General features: G+C 46.1%; 2 protein-coding genes and 1 pseudogene across 1 annotated transcript; 1 reads left to right on the top strand and 2 right to left on the bottom strand.

Moving 5' to 3' along the window:
* The window catches only part of LOC122543486 (uncharacterized), a 101,050-nt gene that overhangs the window by 28,538 nt on the left and 54,152 nt on the right, over positions 1–18,360 (bottom strand).
* LOC148143518 (uncharacterized) lies at positions 3,020–17,238 on the top strand. The gene is made up of 2 exons (XM_087974293.1): positions 3,020–3,157; positions 12,794–17,238. The coding sequence occupies exon 2, from the start codon at positions 12,893–12,895 to the stop codon at positions 13,937–13,939; it is 1,047 nt and encodes a 348-aa protein (XP_087830419.1). The 5' UTR covers positions 3,020–3,157; positions 12,794–12,892; the 3' UTR covers positions 13,940–17,238.
* Positions 4,483–8,070, bottom strand: LOC148143519 (uncharacterized; annotated as a pseudogene).

Below are 18,360 nucleotides of genomic sequence, written 5' to 3'. Positions count from 1 at the left end.
GCAGCTAGTGCAGGAGCCTTCTGTGGCTATCCCCATTTCAAACTGGTATGCTGTTTTGGAAAATGTAGGGGGTGATGGATTCTCAGGGGAATGTAGCACAACAGCCAAGTTTCTGGTATCGAGACTGGCTCTGATGCAGTGAGGGGTACATCAGGTTCCAAGAGATGAATTGTGTTTGGGGACTCTCTAGTCCGAGGTACAGACAGATGTTTCTGTGGCCAGCAGTGAAAAATCAGAATGGTGTGTTGCCTCCCTGGTGCCAGGATCAAGGACGTCTCAAACAGGGTGCAGAATGTTCTCAAGGGGAGAGGGCCCAACAGGTAGTCATTGTACACATTAGAATCAATGACATAGGAAGGGGAAAGGATGAGATTATGAAGGGAGAATATAGAGAGTTAGGCAGCAATTTAAAAAGGAGGTCCTCGAGAGTAGTAATATCTGGATTACTTCCGATACTATGAGGTAGTGAGGGTAGAAATAGGAGGATAGAGCAGATGAATGCAGAGCTGAGGAGCTGGTATATGGGAGAAGGATTCATATTTTTGGATCATTGGAATCTCTTCTGCAAATGTTTGCAGGTAAAGAGACGGCTGGAAAATGGGAAGCCTTCAGAAATGAGATAATGAGAGTCCAGAGACAGTATATTTGTGTTTGGGTGAAAGGAAAGACTAGTAGGTGTAGCGAGTGCTAGATGACTAAAGAAATTGAGGGTTTGGTTAAGAAAAAGAAGGAAGCATATGCCAGGTATAGACAGGATAGATCGAGGGAATCCTTAGAAGAGTATAAAGGCAGTAGGACTAAAGAGGGAAATCAGGAGGACATGAGCTAAGTTTGGCAAATAGAGTTAAGGAGACTCCAAAGGGTTTTTACAAATATATTAGGGACAAAAGGGTAACTAGGGAGAGAATAGGGCCCCTCAAAGATCAGCAAGGTGGCCTTTGTGTGGAGCCACAGGAGATGGGGGACATACTAAATGAGTATATAGCGAGTTACTGTGGAAAAGGACATGGATTATAAAGAAGATAGGGAAATAGATGGTGACATCTTTAAAAATATTACAGAGGAGGGAAGTGCTGGATGTCTTGAAACCATAAAAGTGGATAATTCCCCAGGACCTGATCACGTGTACCCTAGAACTCTGTGGGAAGCTAGGGAAGTGATTGCTGGGCCCCTTGCTGAGATATTTATATTATCGATAGTCACAAGTGAGGTGCTGGAAGACTGGAGGTTGGCTAATGTGGTGCCATTATTTAAGAAAACTGGTAAAGACAAGCCAGGGAACTATAGACTGGTGAGCCTGATGTCGGTGGTGTGCACGTTGTTCGGAGGAATCTTGAGGGACAGGATGTACATGTATTTGGAAAGGCAAGGACTGGTTAGGGATAGTCAACATGGCTTTGTGCGTGGGAGATCATGTCTCACAAACTTGATTAAGTCTTTGGAAGAAGTAACAAAGAATTGATGAGGGCAGAGCAGCAGACATGCATTAAGGTGTTCGACAAGGTTTCCCATGGGAGACAGGTTAGCAAGGTTAGATCTCATGGAATACAGGGAGAACTAGCCATTTGGATACAAAACTGGCTCAAAGGTAGAAGACAGAGGGTGGTGGAGGAGGGTTGTTTTTCAGACTGGAGGCCTGTAACTAGTGGGTCCACTCTTTTTGTCATTTATATAAAATGATTTGGATGTGAGCATAAGAGGTACAGTTAGTAAGTTTGTAGATGACACCAAAATTGGAGGTGTAGTGGATAGCGAAGAAGGTTACCTCAGATTACAATGTGATCTTGATCAGATGGGCCAATGGACTGAGGAGTGGCAGGTGGAGTTTCATTTAGATAAATGTGAGATTTATGCAGCAGTTCTGGTCTCCTTCCTATCGGAAGGATATGGTGAAACTTGAAAGGGTTCAGAAAAGATTTACAAGCATGTTGCCAGAATTGGAGGATTTGAGCTATCGAGTGAGGTTGAATAGGCTGGGGCTGTTTTCCCTGGAGCATCAAAGGCTGATGGGTGACCTTATAGAGGTTCATAAATTCATGAGGGTAATGGATAGGATAAATAGACAGTCTTTCCCTTGGAGTCCAGAACTAGAGGGCAAAGATTTAAGATGAGAGGGGAAAGATATAAAAGAGACCTAAGTGGCAACTTTTTCATGCAGAGGGTGGTGCGTGTATGGAATGAGCTGCCAGAGGAAGTGGTGGAGGCTGGTACAATTGCAGCATTTAAAAGGCATCTGGATGGGTATATGAATAGGAAAGGTTGGAGCGATATGGGCCGGGTGCTGGCAAGTTGGACCAGATTAGGTTGGGATATCTAGTCGGCATGGATGCGTTGGACCGAAGGGTCTGTTTCTGTGCTGTGTGTCTCTATGACTCTAACTGCTGCTCTCCTCAATGCACTACCTCATGAGGTGTCCTTCCCCCATGTGTCGAAAGATCTGCAGCTCAGAAGACACATGACAAAGAACTATGGATGGTGGGAATTTGAAACGAAAATCGCTGGAGAAATGCAGCAGGCATGTCTGATGTGTGAAGAGAAAGCAGAATTAAATGTTCGAGTCCGGCATTCTGTTGCAGGATTTTGCCAGGCCTGCTGAATTTCTCCAGTGATATGTGTTTTTTTTTTCAGAAGTGCACAGCCCTGTGTCACTGTGATCACAGTGAGTGGCAGTGTACGCAAGGAAACATACATCATCATTCTTCGCCAGGAGGAGAGAATGTTGTGAATTTCTCTCTTGGACTGACAAGATTGGATTTTGGACATCCCTTTTCCAGGGATCAGAAGGGGAGAATTTACAAGCATGTTGCCAGAATTGGAGGATTTGAGCTATCGAGAGAGAGGTTGAATAGGCTGGGGCTGTTTTCCCTGGAGCATCAAACACAACAGACTCAAATTTGTAGGAATACTTATGTCTCTTCTAAATGTCAACCCTGCTCACAGACTTTGATTTTGCAAACTTTGATTTCCAGGATAGTCAAAGAGGGTGTGCAGTGACATCACCTGTTCCCCGGAGAGTTCCTCAGCTGTGAATTTTTTCCTCTGGCTCCAGTGAAATCATAGAATCGTAGATAAATCATAGAATATAGACTCCAGTGCTGCTGATATCTTTCGAGCTGCTGATACTGGCAGGGAAATGTAAGCTGAAGTGGTTTCAGAGGTGAGTATTTGTGACCATTTTTCTACAATATTGAGCTTTTGTTGTTGTGCTCTGTTATATGTGTGAGACGTTCCAAGATTCTGGGGCTGGTGTGACTCCTTGTGGATCAGAGTCCATCTTCATCCATTCCCCTCTCTGACCACCTTTCTGTCATTGACAGACTTCCTCTGAATCTTACAATGGGTGTGTTTTGATGACGTTTTGCTGTAACTTCTGTTGACTGTTTTCAAATGTAATTTCTACCATTGCCCATCACTGACCATCTGCTGTCTTAGCAGTCTTACTAGTTTTAAAATCTCACAGTCAGGAACTTTTTCTTTTCCGATTGTTGGTTTTATTTCTACTCCTGAGCTTTTAATGCCCATCAAGTTCGACAGCGTTTCTGTCCTCCAGTGTGAAGCTAGATCTGTAGGACATGCATCCCAAAACTGGCGTGTCATGTCCCCGTAGCTGTTCACAACAGGCAATGTACCCAACCAGCTCCTGCTTGCAGCACTAAAACAACGCTCTCAAATATTAGGTGTGATTCTGCGATAGCAGAATGTTTGCTAAATAAATCTGAGTGTCTACATAATATTTAGCACAATCAGTTTAGGCAGTTGGCTTGCACACTTGAGATTACCCGAAGCTGCATACAATCATGCATGTGGTCCTATTCTTAGCAGACAGTGCCACTATATCAATTCACCTAAACAGCCATTCTCTCATTCAGTTCTCAGGGAAATGCCTTGACCATTTGGACGCCAAGCTATCTGCTTTATATTTAAACAAAGTGTACCTGTTAATCATTCACTAATTGGTGCAATGGCCAGCACCATGCCTTAACCAATCAGCATCTCTTTTTGTCACAGTATAAAACATTGTTCCCTTGATTGTTCTTGCAAATGTCCTGATGAATGCAAGACAGTGTCTCTTTTCCCAGCAGTTTTTGACGTTTTTATACCGCTGGAGTCTGTGGGGTGAATGTGCCCCCGCAATGCTATTACTATAATAAAATGTTATTTAACAGGTGTGTTACAATGCACCGAAACACACGAGCAGATATGAGGCGATAATAGCTTGGTTGCAGAGGTAGGGTGGTAAGAGCTATCTTAAAGAAGGAACGTCAGATGGAGCGTCAGAGACGTTTCGGCAGGAAATCCCGGAGGTTAAGACCTTAGAAGCTGAATAAGTGGCCATGAATGCAGGAGTGATTAAGATTGGAAATACTCAAGAAGCCAGACTTGGATCAGTTTTCAAGGTGGGAACATAAGAATTCAGAGCAGGATTAGCCGTTCAGCCTTTTGAGCCTGTATGGCCAATGAATAGGCTGAAATGGTTGCACTCTAGCTCCCACCTTCTCGACTGGCACCATAACCCTTGATATCTTTGTCTGCCAAAAATTGATAAAATTCTGCCTTGAATCAATTCAGTGACAAAACCTTCATTACCTTCTGGGGAGAGATATCAATGGTTGTGTTACTGCAGGCGATCACAAGACATAGCTGAAAAAGATGTTGCTGGAAAAGCGCAGCAGGTCAGGCAGCAACCAAGGAGCAGGAGAATCGACGTTTCGGGCATAAGCCCTTCTTCAGGAATGAGGAAGGTATGCCAAGCAGGCCAAGATAAAAGGTAGGGAGGAGGGACTTGGGGGAGGGGCATTGGGAATGCGATTGGTGGAACGAGGTTAAGGTGAGGGTGATAGACCGGAGAGGGGGTGGGGCGGAGAGGTTGGGAAGAAGATTGCAGGTCAAGAAGGCGGTGCTGAGTCCGAGGGTTGGGACGGAGATAAGGTGGGGGGAGGGGAAATGAGGAAGCTGGAGAAATCTGCATTCATCCCTTGTGGTTGTAGGGTTCCGAGGCGGAAGATGAGGCCCTCTTCCTCCAGGCGTTGTGTTGCCATGGTCTGGCGATGGAGGACCTGCATGTCCTTGGCGGAGTGGGAGGGGGAGTTAAAGTGTTCAGCCTCGGGGCGGTTGGGTTGGTTGGTGCAGGTGTCCAAGAGGTGTTCTCTGAAACGTTCCGCAAGTAGGCAGCTGTCTCCCCAATGTAGAGGAGGCCACATTGGGTGCAGCGGATGCAGTAACTGATGTGTGTGGAGGTGCAGGTGAATTTGTGACGGATATGGAAGGATCCCTTGGGGCCTTGGAGGGAAGTCAGGGGGGAGGTGTGGGCGCAAGTTTTGCTTTTCTTGCGGTTGCAGGGGAAGGTGTCGGGAGTGGAGGTGGGTTGGTGGGGGGTGTGGACCTGACGAGGAAGTCGCGGAGGGAATGGTCTTTCCGGAACACTGATAGGGGAGGGGAGGGAAATATATCCTTGGTGGTGGGGTCTGTTTGGAGGTGGTGGAAATGACGAAGGATGATACGATGTATCTGGAGGTTGGTGGGGTGGTAGCTGAGGACCAGTGGGGTTCTGTCCTGGTGGCGATTGGAGGGGTGGGGTTCAAGGGCCGAGGAGCGGGAAGTGGAGGAGATGTGGTGGAGAGCATCGTCAACCATGTCTGAGGGGAAGTTGCGGTCTTTGAAGAAGGAGGCCATCTGGGTTGTTCGGTATTGGAACTGGTCCTCCTGGGAGCAGATGTGACGAAGGCGAAGGAATTGGGAATATGGGATGGCGTTTTTACAGGGGGCAGGGTGGGAGGAGGTGTAGTCTAGGTAGCTGTGGGAGTCGGTCGGTTTATAGTAAATGTTTGTGTTGAGTCGGTCACCCGAGATAGAAATGGAGAGGTCTAGGAAGGGGAGGGAGGAGTCTGAGACGGTCCAGGTAAATTTGAGGTCGGGGTGGAAGGTGTTAGTAAAATGGATGAACTGTTCAACCTCCTCATGGGAACACGAGGTAGCGCCAATACAGCCATCAATGTAGCGGAGGAAAAGGTGGGGGGTGGGGCCAGTGTAGTTGCGGAAGATGGACTGTTCGACATATCCAACGAAGAGGCAGGCACAGCTGGGGCCCATGTGGGTGCCTATGGCTACTCCTTTGGTTTGGAGGAAGTGGGAGGATTGGAAAGAAAAGTTGTTCAGACTGAGGACCAGTTCAGTCAGTCGAAGGAGGGTGTCAGTGGAAGGGTACTGGTTGGGTCGGCGGGAAAGGAAGAAGCGGAGGGCTTTGAGGCCTTCGTGATGGGTGCTGGAGGTGTATAGGGACTGGATGTCCATGGTGAAGATAAGGCTTTGGGGACCGGGGAAGCGAAAATCATGGAGGAGGTGGAGGGCGTGGGTGGTGTCCTGAACATAGGTGGGGAGTTCTTGGACTAAGGGGGACAGGACCGTGTCGAGGTATGCCGAGATGAGTTCGGTTGGGCAGGAGCAGGCGGAGACAATGGGTCGGCCGGGGCAGTCGGGTTTGTGGATTTTGGGCAGGAGGTACAAACGGGCGGTGCGGGGTTGTGGGACTATGAGGTTGGAGGCGGTGGATGGGAGATTCCCTGAGGTGATGAGGTTATGGATGGTCTGGGAGATGATGGTTTGGTGGTGGGAGGTGGGGTCATGGTCAAGGGGGCAGTAGGAGGAGGTGTCCGCGAGCTGGCGTTTAGCCTCAGCGGTGTAAAGGTCGGTGTGCCAAATTACCACCGCGCCTCCCTTGTCTGCCGGTTTGGTAGTGAGGTTGGGGTTGGAACGGAGGGAGTGGAGGGCTGCACGTTGTGAGGGTGAGAGGTTGGAGTGGGTGAGAGGGGTGGAGAGGTTGAGGCGGTTAATGTCGCGGCGGCAGTTGGCTATGAAGAGATCGAGGACAGGTAGGAGGCCAGCACGGGGTGTCCAGGTGGATGGGGTGTGTTGGAGGCGGGAGAAGGAGTTGTCAGAGGGTGGGTGAGAATCTTGGTCGAAGAAGTAGACGCGGAGGCGAAGGCGGCGGAAGAATTGTTTGATGTCTTGCCAAGTGTTGAACTTGTTAATTTGGGAGCGTAGGGGAATGAAGGTGAGGCCTCTGCTGAGGACTGATCTTTCATCCTCAGAGAGGGGTAGGTCTGGAGGGATAGTGAAAACACGGCAGGGCTGGGAGCTAGGACCTGGTGTGGGGCTGGAGCTGGGAGTGGGGGCAGGGTTAGGCACGGGGGCAGAGTTGGGTGCAGGGGCGGAGATCGGCATGGGTGGGGATTAGCACGGGGCGGAGATCGACGTGGAGGCAGAGACGCATGCGGCGTGGTCGTTATGCAGGTGAGTGACATCACTGGGGGCGGAAGTAGCTGCGGCGACGGCAGAAACGGTGTTGTTGCCGGTGGCTGTGGACCCCGCGGAGGCCGTGAATCTGTCAGCGATGGTCTTCCTGGCGATCGTGGAGGCGGTTGTCTGGGCGGCGATTGCGGAGGCTGCATGGTCGGTGGGGGCGGAAGTGACGTCATGGTTCGCGGCGACGGTTGCTGCAGCGGCCGCATGGTTAATGGCGCCCGAGCGGTTCCAGAGGCCGATGGAAGGTACTGGAACGGTTGAGGAATCCAGAGTGTGGGGATAAGTACATGAAAGCTTTTGGTATTTACTATCTTTAATATCCGATATGGCTGGGAAGAACTGTTTGTTTAGTGTATGGATTCTTCTGTGGATGAAGAACAGTAGAGGTCCTTTGCAGGCCTGTGAGAGTGTTGTCCTGAGCTGGGGTAGGGCTGACTGTAGGGAATGTAGGTAGCGGCGCATGGCTGCAAGTGTGGAGCGGAGGATCCGGAGGGAAGTCTGTTGCTGGAGGCTTCGGATTTGTTGTAGGTACTGGTTGTCCTGTTTGGGTCCAAATTTTGTTGGTCTGAACGTGGTCCAGAGTCCATGCGGGGTCAGTCGGTTCCGTAGATAGGTGCTGAGGAAGGAGATGTGGCTGTGGTAGCGAGTCTGTTTGAGAACGTGGCTGAAGAACTTCAAGGCAGAGGAGATGACCTGGGGGGTGCAGTAAGAGAGGGACTCACTGAAATCTTTGCAGAGGGAGGAAGAGAGCTTCTTCAAGGAAGGCATCCTTGCAAGAGCGCCTCATCTTCCGCCTAGGAACCCTCCAACCACAAGGGATGAATGCAGATTTCTCCAGCTTCCTCATTTCCCCTCCCCCCACCTTATCTCAGTCTCAACCCTCGGACTCAGCACCGCCTTCTTGACCTGCAATCTTCTTTCCAACCTCTTCGCCCCCACCCCCTCTCCCACCTATCACCCTCACCTTAACCTCCTTCCACCTATCGCAAGTCCCTCCTCCCTACCTTTTATCTTAGCCTGCTTGGCACACCTTCCTCATTCCTGAAGAAGGGCTCCTTGGATGCTGCCTGACCTGCAGCACTTTTCCAGCAACACATTTTTCAGCTCTGATCTCCAGCATCTGCAGTCCTCACTTTCTCCTAGATCACAAGACATAGACAATAGACAGTAGGTACAGGAGTAGGCCATTCTGCCCTTCGAGCCAGCACCACCATTCATTATGATCATGGCTGATCATCTTCAATCAGTATCCTGTTCCTGCCTTATCTCCATAACGCTTGATTCCACTATCCTTGAGAGCTCTATCCAACTCTTTCTTGAAAGTATCCAGAGACTTGGCCTCCACAGCCTTTTGGGGCAGAGCATTCCACACGCCGACCACTCTCTGGGTGAAGAAGTTTGTCCTCAACTCTGTTCTAAATGGCCTACCCCTTATTTTTAAACTGTGTCCTCTGGTTCGGGACTCACCCATCAGCGGAAACATGCTTCCTGCCTCCAGAGTGTCCAATCCTTTAATAATCTTATACGTCTCAATCACATCCCCTCTCAGCCTTCTAAACTCAAGGGTATACAAGCCCAGTCGCTCCAATCTTCCAATGTAAGATAGTCCTGCCATTCCGGGAATTGACCTCGGGAACCTACGCTGCACTCCCTCAATAGCCAGAATGTCTTTCCTCAAATTTGGAGACCAAAACTGCACACAATATTCCAGGTGTGGTCTCACCAGTGCCCTGTACAGCTGCAGAAGAACCTCTTTCCTTCTATACTCAATTCCTCTTGTTATGAAGGCCAGCATGCTATTAGCCTTCTTCACTACCTGCTGTACCTGCATGCTTGCTTTCATTGACTGATGTACAAGAACACCTAGATCTCGTTGTACTGCCCCTTTACCTAAATTGACTCAATTTAGGTAGTAATCTGCCTTCCTGTTCTTGCCACCAAAGTGGATAACCACACATTTATCCACAGTAAACTGCATATGCCGTGCATCTGTCCACTCACCTAGCCTGTCCAGGTCACCCTATAACCTCCTCACATTTCACCCTGCCACCCAGCTTTGTATCATTAGCTAATTTGCTAATATTACTTTCAGTACCATCATCTATACCATTAATGTATATTAAAGCTGCGGTCCCAGCACTGATCCCTGCGGTACCCCACTGGTCACCGCCTGCCGTTCCGAAAGGGAGCCGTTTATCACTACTCTTTGTTTCTTGTCAGCCAACCAATTTTCAATCCATGTCAGTATTTTGCCCCTAATACCATGTGCCCTAATTTTGCTCCATTAACTTCCTATGTGGGACTTTATCAAAGGCTTTCTGAAAGTCCAGGTACACTACATCCATTGGATCTCTCTTGTCCATCTTCAGAGTTACATCCTCAAACAATTCCAGAAGATTAGTCAAGCATGATTTCCCCTTCATAAATCCATGCTGACTCTGACCTATCCTGTTACTGCTATCCAGATTTGTCGTAATTTCATCCTTTATAATAGACTCCAGCATCTTTCCCACCACTGAGGTCAGACTAACTGGTCTATAATTCCCTGCTTTCTCTCTCCCTCCTTTCTTAAAAAGTGGGACAACATTAGCCACCCTCCAATCCGCAGGAACTGATCCTGAATCTATAGAACATTGGAAAATAAACACCAATGCATCCACGATTTCTAGAGCCACCTCCTTCAGTACCCTGGGATGTAGACCATCAGGCCCCGGGGACTTATCAGCCTTCAGACCTAACAGTCTCTCCAACACCAATTCCTGGCAAATATAAATTCCCTTCAGTTCAAGTCCTTCAGCCACTGTTACATCAGGGAGATTGCTTGTGTCTTCCCCAGTGAACACAGATCTGAAGTACCCATTCAACTCTTCTGCCATTTCTTTGTTCCCATAATATATTCACCCGTTTCTGTCTTCAAGGGCCAATTTTAGTGTTAACCATTTTTATTCCTTTCACATACCTAAAAAGGCTTTTACTATCCTCCTTTATATTTTTGGCCAGTTTATCTTCGTACCTCATTTTTTCTCTGCGTATTTCCTGCTTAGTTATCCTCTGTTGTTCTTTAAAAGCTTCCCAGTCCTCCGTTTTCCCACTCATCTTTGCTATGTTATACTTTTTCTCTTTTGACTTTATATGTTTCTTAACTTCCCTTGTCAGCCACAGCCACCCTGCCTCCTCCTAGGATCTTTCTTCGTTTTTGGAATGAACTGATCCTGCATCTTCTGCATTATACCCAGAAATATCTGCCATTGTTGCTCCACTGCCATCCCTGCTAGGGTATTGCACCAATGAACTTTGGCCAGCTCCTCCCTCATAGTTCCCTATATCCAACTGAAATATTGTCACTTCTGATTGTACCCTCTCCCTTTCAAATTGAAGATTAAATGTGTTGTGATGATCACAACCAGGAAGGAAAGAGAGGATGATAATTTAATAATATGGTGCTTCTTCAGCCAGCCCCTGTGTAGGTCAGCGAGTGCAGGGGTGATGCCGGAAGAACAAAGCTTGGTGAGACTCAGCTCATGGACAGCAGCGTGTTGGACGTTCTCAGAATTACAGTGAGGTTAATTACAGGAGGCCTGGAGTGCTTTATGTGATGAAAGTTATGTGATTTACAGGTATATATTAATATTATTTATAGATTTTGCATTTCTGGGTATTGGTACTTTTGTGACAGATTTTCTTTCAAATAAAGATCAGAGACTTTGCGGAACATTGAATTAATCCACTGTCACGCACAGAGCAAGTGACTGCTCGAGCTTCGATGTACAGTTGCTTATACAGCGGGACCTTTCGCATGTTAGGTAAATGTGATAACCACTACACTCCAAAAAAAAAACGCCCCGCCAGGAGCAGCTGCTCAGAGTCGTCCCCCACTGAAATGGGGGCGGCGTGGTAGCTCAGTGGTTAGCACTGCTGCCTCACAGCACCAGGGTCCCAGGTTCGATTCCAGCCTCGGGTGACTGTCAGTGTGGAGTTTGCACATTCTCCCTGAGTCTGCGTGAGTTTTCTCCGGGTGCTCCGGTTTCCTCCCACAGTCCAAAGATGTGCAGGCCAGGTGAATTGGCCATGCTAAATTGCCCGTAGTGTTAGGTGCATCATTCAGAGGGAAATGGGTCTGGGTGGGTTACTGTTCGGAGGGTCGGTATGGACTGGTTGAGTCCAAGGGCCTGTTTCCACACTGTAGGGAATCTAATCTTATAAGTTTGTCAGAGTATTTCAGGATACAGGTAACATTGGTGGAAGTTTAGCTCGGCAGCTTCAGAAGATGTGTTTGATTAGAAATCAGCAAGTTGTTAGAAACAGAGAAAGTTTAAGCTCTCAATTCTGACAGCACAGTTTGCAAGGAAGAGACTAAGAACAATCAATTAGATAGAACTTGAAGATTTGATATCAAGGGGTAATTTCTCTGGATTGGGATGTCTTTACATTGGTGCATTGGGAAATAGCTTGACAATATTATATTGGTGTGCATTTTAAGATTTCTCTGAATTGTTCTCAATAGTTTGTTTTTGTTTTCATCTTAACGTACAAAACGTCTGTAATGTCGTCAAAGAACGTTGGCTCCATTTGAATATGACTCAATGACTGACCACCACATTCACTTACTAAGCAACGTAATAAGTATATGATTGATAAAGAGCTGAAAATGTGTTGCTAGAAAAGCGCAGCAGGTCAGGCAGCATCCAAGGAGCAGGAGAATCGACGTTTCGGGCATGAGCCCTTCTTCAGGATTGATAAAGCCAAGTTTCAATCTTGGGTCTGATTTGTCAAGCCATCCCATCAGCTAGGATCACAACAGTTAGGATAGTTACATCTAGGGATAACAAGGGAATGGATGAGAGTTTCAGCAGCAGATTAACTGAGACTAGGGTTGAGTTGGATGATGTTACTGAAGGGGCAGTAAGTGGTCTTATTGAAGATGGGGATATGTTGTGAACAGTCTGATTCAACCACAAGACATTTACCAGGGAGAGAGATGGAGTCAAGGGCAAGCAGCTGAAGTTTAGAGCGGAGAGTGTAGATAATGGCTTCCTGATAGTTGGGGGAAATTTCAGCTCCTCCAGGACTGGAGGTCAGACAAGTCAAGATGGTGTGTGACTTGGAGGGAGTTGGAGGTCATGGTGTTTACGTACGACTGGTCATTGAAGGGGATGCAGCTTGAGGGCTTAGTAGATTCTGTAGAGTACTGATTTGAATTGTGGAAGAATAAAGTAACTGAAATCTGGCACCTTTGCCTTCTCTCTGTCTCGCTCTCTCACCCTCCACTTTGACCAATATGTAGCTCCAAACCTTCAGGGAATTTCCCTTCCCTAAAGGACATTAGTGAACCAGTTGGGTTTTTATGTCAATCCAGCTACTTTCACGATCATGTTTTCCTTGTGCTGTCCTCACTAATTGCCAAGATTTGTTCAGATCAATTTCAGAATCTGCCTTTGTATTTTTTTGTGAGTGTTCTCTCACTCCCTCTTTTTTTCCTGTTTTAAATCAGTTTCACAGAGTGTTGGAAGAGGAGGCTTTACACTATACAAAAACAGGTTCTAATAGATTCACCGAATTCTGATAGCCTGAATATCACTGTAGTTTGACCATGGAAGGAAAAAGCACCGTTCCCGGTGGGGAGAAACCATGGAAGTGTGGAGACTGTGGGATGGGGTTCAGTTATCCATCTGTGCTCGAAAGGCATCAGCGCAGTCACACCGGGGAGAGGCCGTTTACCTGCTCCGACTGCGGGAAGGGATTTGCTCGGTCCTCTACCCTGATGAGACACCAGCGGGTTCACACCGGGGAGAGGCTATTCACCTGCTCCGACTGTGGGAAGGGATTCACTCAGTTGTACCACCTGCTGACACACCAGCGAGTTCACACTGGGGAGAGGCCATTCAGCTGCTCTGAGTGTGGGAAGGGCTTCACTCAGTTATCCCATTTGCTGCTACACCAGCGGGTCCATACTGGGGAGAGACCTTTTAAATGCCCCGACTGCGGGAAGTCGTTCAAAAGTTCCAGGGACCTGATGCGTCATCAACATGTTCACACGGACGAGAGACCTTTTAAGTGCCCAGACTGTGGGAAGTGCTACAAAGGTTCCACAGAACTGATATGCCACCAACGTTTTCACACTGATGAGAGACCATTCAGGTGCTCTCACTGTGGGTCTGGGTTCAGGACATCGTCACAGCTGACTGTACACCAGCGGGTCCACACCGGAGAAAGACCGTTCATCTGCTCCGTCTGTGGGAAGCGATTCACTCAGTCGTCCAACCTGCTGAAACACCAGCGTGTTCACACCGGCGAGCGGCCTTTCACCTGCTTGGTGTGCGGAAAGGGCTTCAGTCAGTCGACCACCCTGCTGACACATCAGCGGGTTCACACCGGGGAGAGGCCGTTCACTTGCTCCAAATGTGGGAAGGGATTCGCTGATTCATCCACTCTGCGGGCACACCAGAGAGTTCACACCGGGGAGAGGCCCTTCACCTGCTCTCAGTGTGGGAAGGGATTCACTCAGTTATTCCACCTGCGGAGACACCAGCGGGTGCACACTGGGGAGAGACCATTTACTTGTTCTGAGTGTGGGAAAGGATTCACTCAGTCATCCCACCTGCTGAAACACCAGCGTGTTCACGAGGAGCTACAGTGATTGGATTTAGCTTTCAATCATAAATTCCTCCAGTTTGGTGCAAGGAATATTTGATATTTGCTGCTCAGTATTAACCGACTCACATACCCATGTGAAACTCTCTCCTCCTCAAATCCTCAAAAACATTGTATAAACTGTCATTTTCTGTTTATAAGGAGCAAAAGATTTAAGGAAAAGGCTTAGAAATCCACTGGGGGAGGGTCCCCCATACAGATCCACACTGTTGGACCACACTTCTTAAGGCCACATGTAGAGTGAAAGGCTGGTCAGGAGGAGTAGAGCTGCTTAGAAACCAAAAAGGAAATTCTCACAGTGAAGCAGGGACGTGCAGAGGGGAGTGGAATGAAGGGTGGAAGGAATATCGGTTGAGCTGGGGTCAGGAAGAAGAGGTCAGTTGGAACGTTGGATCTGGGGATGGATATTGTTGACTCTAACAGGGCTGGGCTGGCTATTTGGAGAAGTTGGGTCGGGGGGAGATGGTTGTGTTGGTGGATGGAGGTGTTTTGGGTCTCAAGTCTCACTTCAGAGGGTGTAGTTGAGGGGGCCAAAGATGCTCAAGTTTAATAATTATGAGTTAGAGTGGGTTATAAGCTCACTTTTTCTGAGCAATTGTTATCCTTCAGTCAGTTCAGAACTCTCCAACTCTTTCTTTTAGTCTCTGTGAGTGCCTCTGACCATGCAGGACTCTCCTAGTCTCTATCTGCACCCCTGACAGTACAGGAAACTCTTCTCCTATGCAAGTATAGGATAAGGTTGTTGCATTTATGTTTTAGCAGTGGGGTTTGACCTCACAACCTTCTGATGCGGAGGGTTATAGTCCAAATAACAGAGTGAAAGCAAAATCAAATGACTTGAATTGAACGGAATGAATGGGAGGATTTGAGAAGATTTGTAAAGTAATGTATTTAATTCAGAGAGATTAAGATCTACAAATCAGTAATGAATTGGTGGGGAAAGCATGAAATTCCCATTTAGTTTAAAGAAAAATATACCTGAAAAATCATTTGGGATGTTGGGCTGATACCCAGTCAGATATTTGTTGAATTTGACGAAGAAATAGAAATGTTGTAGAATCAATGGATTTGTTCGTTGAAGTTGGAGTAAACTTGTGAAAGTATGAGAGAGAGAGAGACTGATTATGGAAGAATTCAGTAGCATTCCAGTAACAATTAAATCCTATTTGGATGAGTTCTCCCAAGTACTTAACTGAAGCAAAAGGAATAGCAGCGCTAGCAGAAACATATGGTATTTCTCACAGGCAGCAAAGTGGTCAAATGTTGGCACACGGAAAACCACCGAGTAGCTGGAGGAATAAACAAGAATGTGGCTTTAGGAAAAAGGCAGAAGCTTTTCTAGCTATTAGAAAGGATAATATAAGTAATGTTCGGAAACCAGCAGGTTTCATTACATAGGATATGTAAAAACAAATTTCCACACTGGAGGGAATCTAAAAATCTAAATTGTTGGAAGCAGATTGATGACGGAGTAATAGAAACACTTCAAAAACAGTACCAAGGAATGAAAATTGGATGTTAAACTAGTGGCACTGGTGCACGTGGCGGGAATTTCCACAGGTAAAGTTGGGGAAAGAAGTGGTTCCAGGAGAAGTACTGATGTGCCCTCATTTGTAACAGACACTTGTGAGAAATGCCAGTATCCTGTACAATTGCCAAATGAGGTGCTTCAATACTTGGGAAGGTACTGAGATCTCAAAATGGTCTTGAAGAATTAATTTCACTTGACAGGAAATCTGGAGGGCTTTCTGGTGTTTTGACATACAACAACAGGAATACTGTGAAGATCTCAGTTCCCAGTAGACCATTTGAAAGCCCAAGAAGATTGAAAGGACGTGGTTTGTTTATTGTGCAGGAGCCATCAAGTCTTGGAAAGGAAAATCTAAGTCCAAAACAATGAAGCTGTGGATATCGCTCGGAAAGAATCTGTATAGAATGGCATCAAGATAAAGTGAAAGGTCTGGAAAGTGTCAGAGACAGAATCCAGCAGGAATATGCCATACTTTCATTGAAACATGTAAGCACCTCGGCAACATTCACCAAATGGAAAAGGATTTTAATTCAGGCAAAGACTACTTGCTACAAACAAATAAGTTATTTTGACCTTATCTGAAAATGAAGTGACTCTTTGAATTTGGAAAATGAAATAAGGTTGAATTTAAAACTGCAGTTAATGAAAACCTGATTTGTGGACCGAACAGTAACATTCTTTGCTGAGTTAAAGGAAGAGTGTAAAATAAAACTAAGGTGCTAAGTAATGTCAGTGAAAATGTTTTTATTTGCTGCTAATCCTTCTTGTCACATGTATTTGTTTTTGTTTGGAGTAATCTTTTATAGTTTTGTAAATACGCTATATATAAATGTGTAAATTAAAGAGTTATTTGTACAGTCTGTCTTAAACTATTAGTTAAATGTTTATTATAAGAAATGGGATATTTTCAAAGCCTTTCTAAAGAAACTTGCACTGTGGTGAAGGTGTGGCAAATCCTTCTCTTTGTAAGCATTCTGTGTGTTGAAAGCCAATTCAGGGGTCACTGAAAGCAGTTACGGAGTCACAAGACAGTTAGTTGAAGGAAGAGGCAGAGGCAGACTGCATGCTTGGAGTGCTGCTATTTGGATGTCTTGCCAGGAGGGGGTGCTCTGTGCTGTTAGAATCAACTCAGGAAGAAGTTTTCAGGATTAGTGTGCAGTGAACAATTGGAGTAAGGACTCTGAAGAAGTCCTAGGAAGCTGTGGAAGTAGGTACGAAGTTGGGGGATGTGTGGGGGGCTCAGTAGAAGCTTTGCGAGTATTAATCCTTCCGTGCAGCTGAGAGAGTGAAGATTGTTTGTACCGTACAGCTGAGCAAGCTTCAAGGTCAGGGAAAGCCTGTGGACAAAGCAAGATTGGTGAAAGGTAGGAGTTGTGCCAGTCAGAAAATGCGGAGTGCAGTTTCTGAGCAAAGGGATATGTAGACCCAGGATAAGGGGGTGATTGGCGAGAAGAAGAGCATTTGTTGAATATTGGAATGGATCATAAGAGGGGGTTTCAAGGCCGGAACAACAAAGGTTGTTGAGTTGGAGTCCTTTGTGAGATTTTGTGAAATTTAATGATCCACCATGTCATTCACATCTTGGAGAGAGCTACGAGCAATCCATGAGGTCTGACTGGATCCCATTTTGTTATTGGATGTGAGCTGTGTAAATGCAGTGTAATACTTCATGTCAATTCTGGGTGTTCAAAATAAGGAGGACAAGTATTGTAGATTGTATTACTGTTGTATAATAAAGACGTGTTTGTTGGAAACATCGGAAATGTGGGTCTTTTTTAAAATTAAATCTCCTGGATATGGCCTTTTATCTTCTTTTAAAAACAAAAGGTTCCTGATACCTCACCAGGTGCCAGTATCAAGTTGGCAATCTAAGGCCATAATATAATTTTGTAATCTTGCCTGGGATCATAAGAATCTTAACCAAGCCTTTAAAAAAAAACTAATTATTGATTTGAATTAAGGTTCGCTAACTTATAATCATTTGTTGCAGGTTTGAATAAGTGATTCTCAGAATAACATTATGTAAAGCATATTAAGTACTATCATGATACTACATGTTACTTCTAATTTGGCTTCTGTATTAGCTTATTTAGTAATGTTTAGTCTGAGAATGACTGATTATTTTACTAAAAATGGCAGTCTAAACTTTCATACATTGCCTGGAATGTGTGCAATGCTTTAACAGTGTATTGACGCCTCACTATTCCTTTTAAATCCAACTTTGATCTGCATAAAATGACCGCAAGACATTGTTCCACTTTATTAACCATTTTTTTTACACCAGTTGAGGTTATAATTACTACAATTTGGATGATTTGGGGATGCCTGTATTGGACTGGGGTGTACAAAGTTAAAAATCACACAACACCAAATTTACTGTAAATTTTTGCTATAAATTCTGTGTGTTAGGATTGAGCCCTACACTACCACCTGATGAAGGAGCGACGCTCCAAAAGCTAATGTGCTTCCAATTAAACCTGTTGGACTATAACTTGGTGTTGTGTGATTTTTGACTGTGGGAAGGTCAGGGTCATGCTTGTGCACAGACCAGAAGAGTTCTGCAAAACGATCACCCAGTCTGTGTTTGGTTTCTCCAAAGTAGAGTGGGCTACATTGGGTGCAGCAAATACAATACACAACAATACTCTACATTGGAGAAGCCAAACGCAGACTGGGTGACCACTTTGCAGAACACCTCCAGTCTGTGTGCAGACATGACACGACCTTCCCGTAGCCGGTCACTTTAACACAGCATTCTGCTTGCATGCCCCCTTGTCTGTTCTTGATATGCAGCAGTGTTCCAATGAATCACCGCACAAACTGGAAGAACAACATCTTATCTTCAGACTGGGCACTTTTCAGCCTTCTGGACTTAA

The sequence above is a fragment of the Chiloscyllium plagiosum genome, unplaced genomic scaffold (genome assembly GCF_037043375.1).
Source record: "Chiloscyllium plagiosum isolate Xiang-an unplaced genomic scaffold, Cpla_swu_hap1 HiC_scaffold_27, whole genome shotgun sequence".
In the NCBI taxonomy this organism is placed as follows: domain Eukaryota; kingdom Metazoa; phylum Chordata; class Chondrichthyes; order Orectolobiformes; family Hemiscylliidae; genus Chiloscyllium; species Chiloscyllium plagiosum.
The sequence above is the reverse complement of the archived record's forward strand: the minus strand, read 5'-3'. Positions and strand labels throughout refer to the sequence as shown.

Bases quoted from the DNA above. Each gene is read 5' to 3' on its own strand.
- LOC148143518 (XM_087974293.1), top strand. From the start codon at position 12,893: ATGGAAGGAAAAAGCACCGTTCCCGGTGGGGAGAAACCATGGAAGTGT.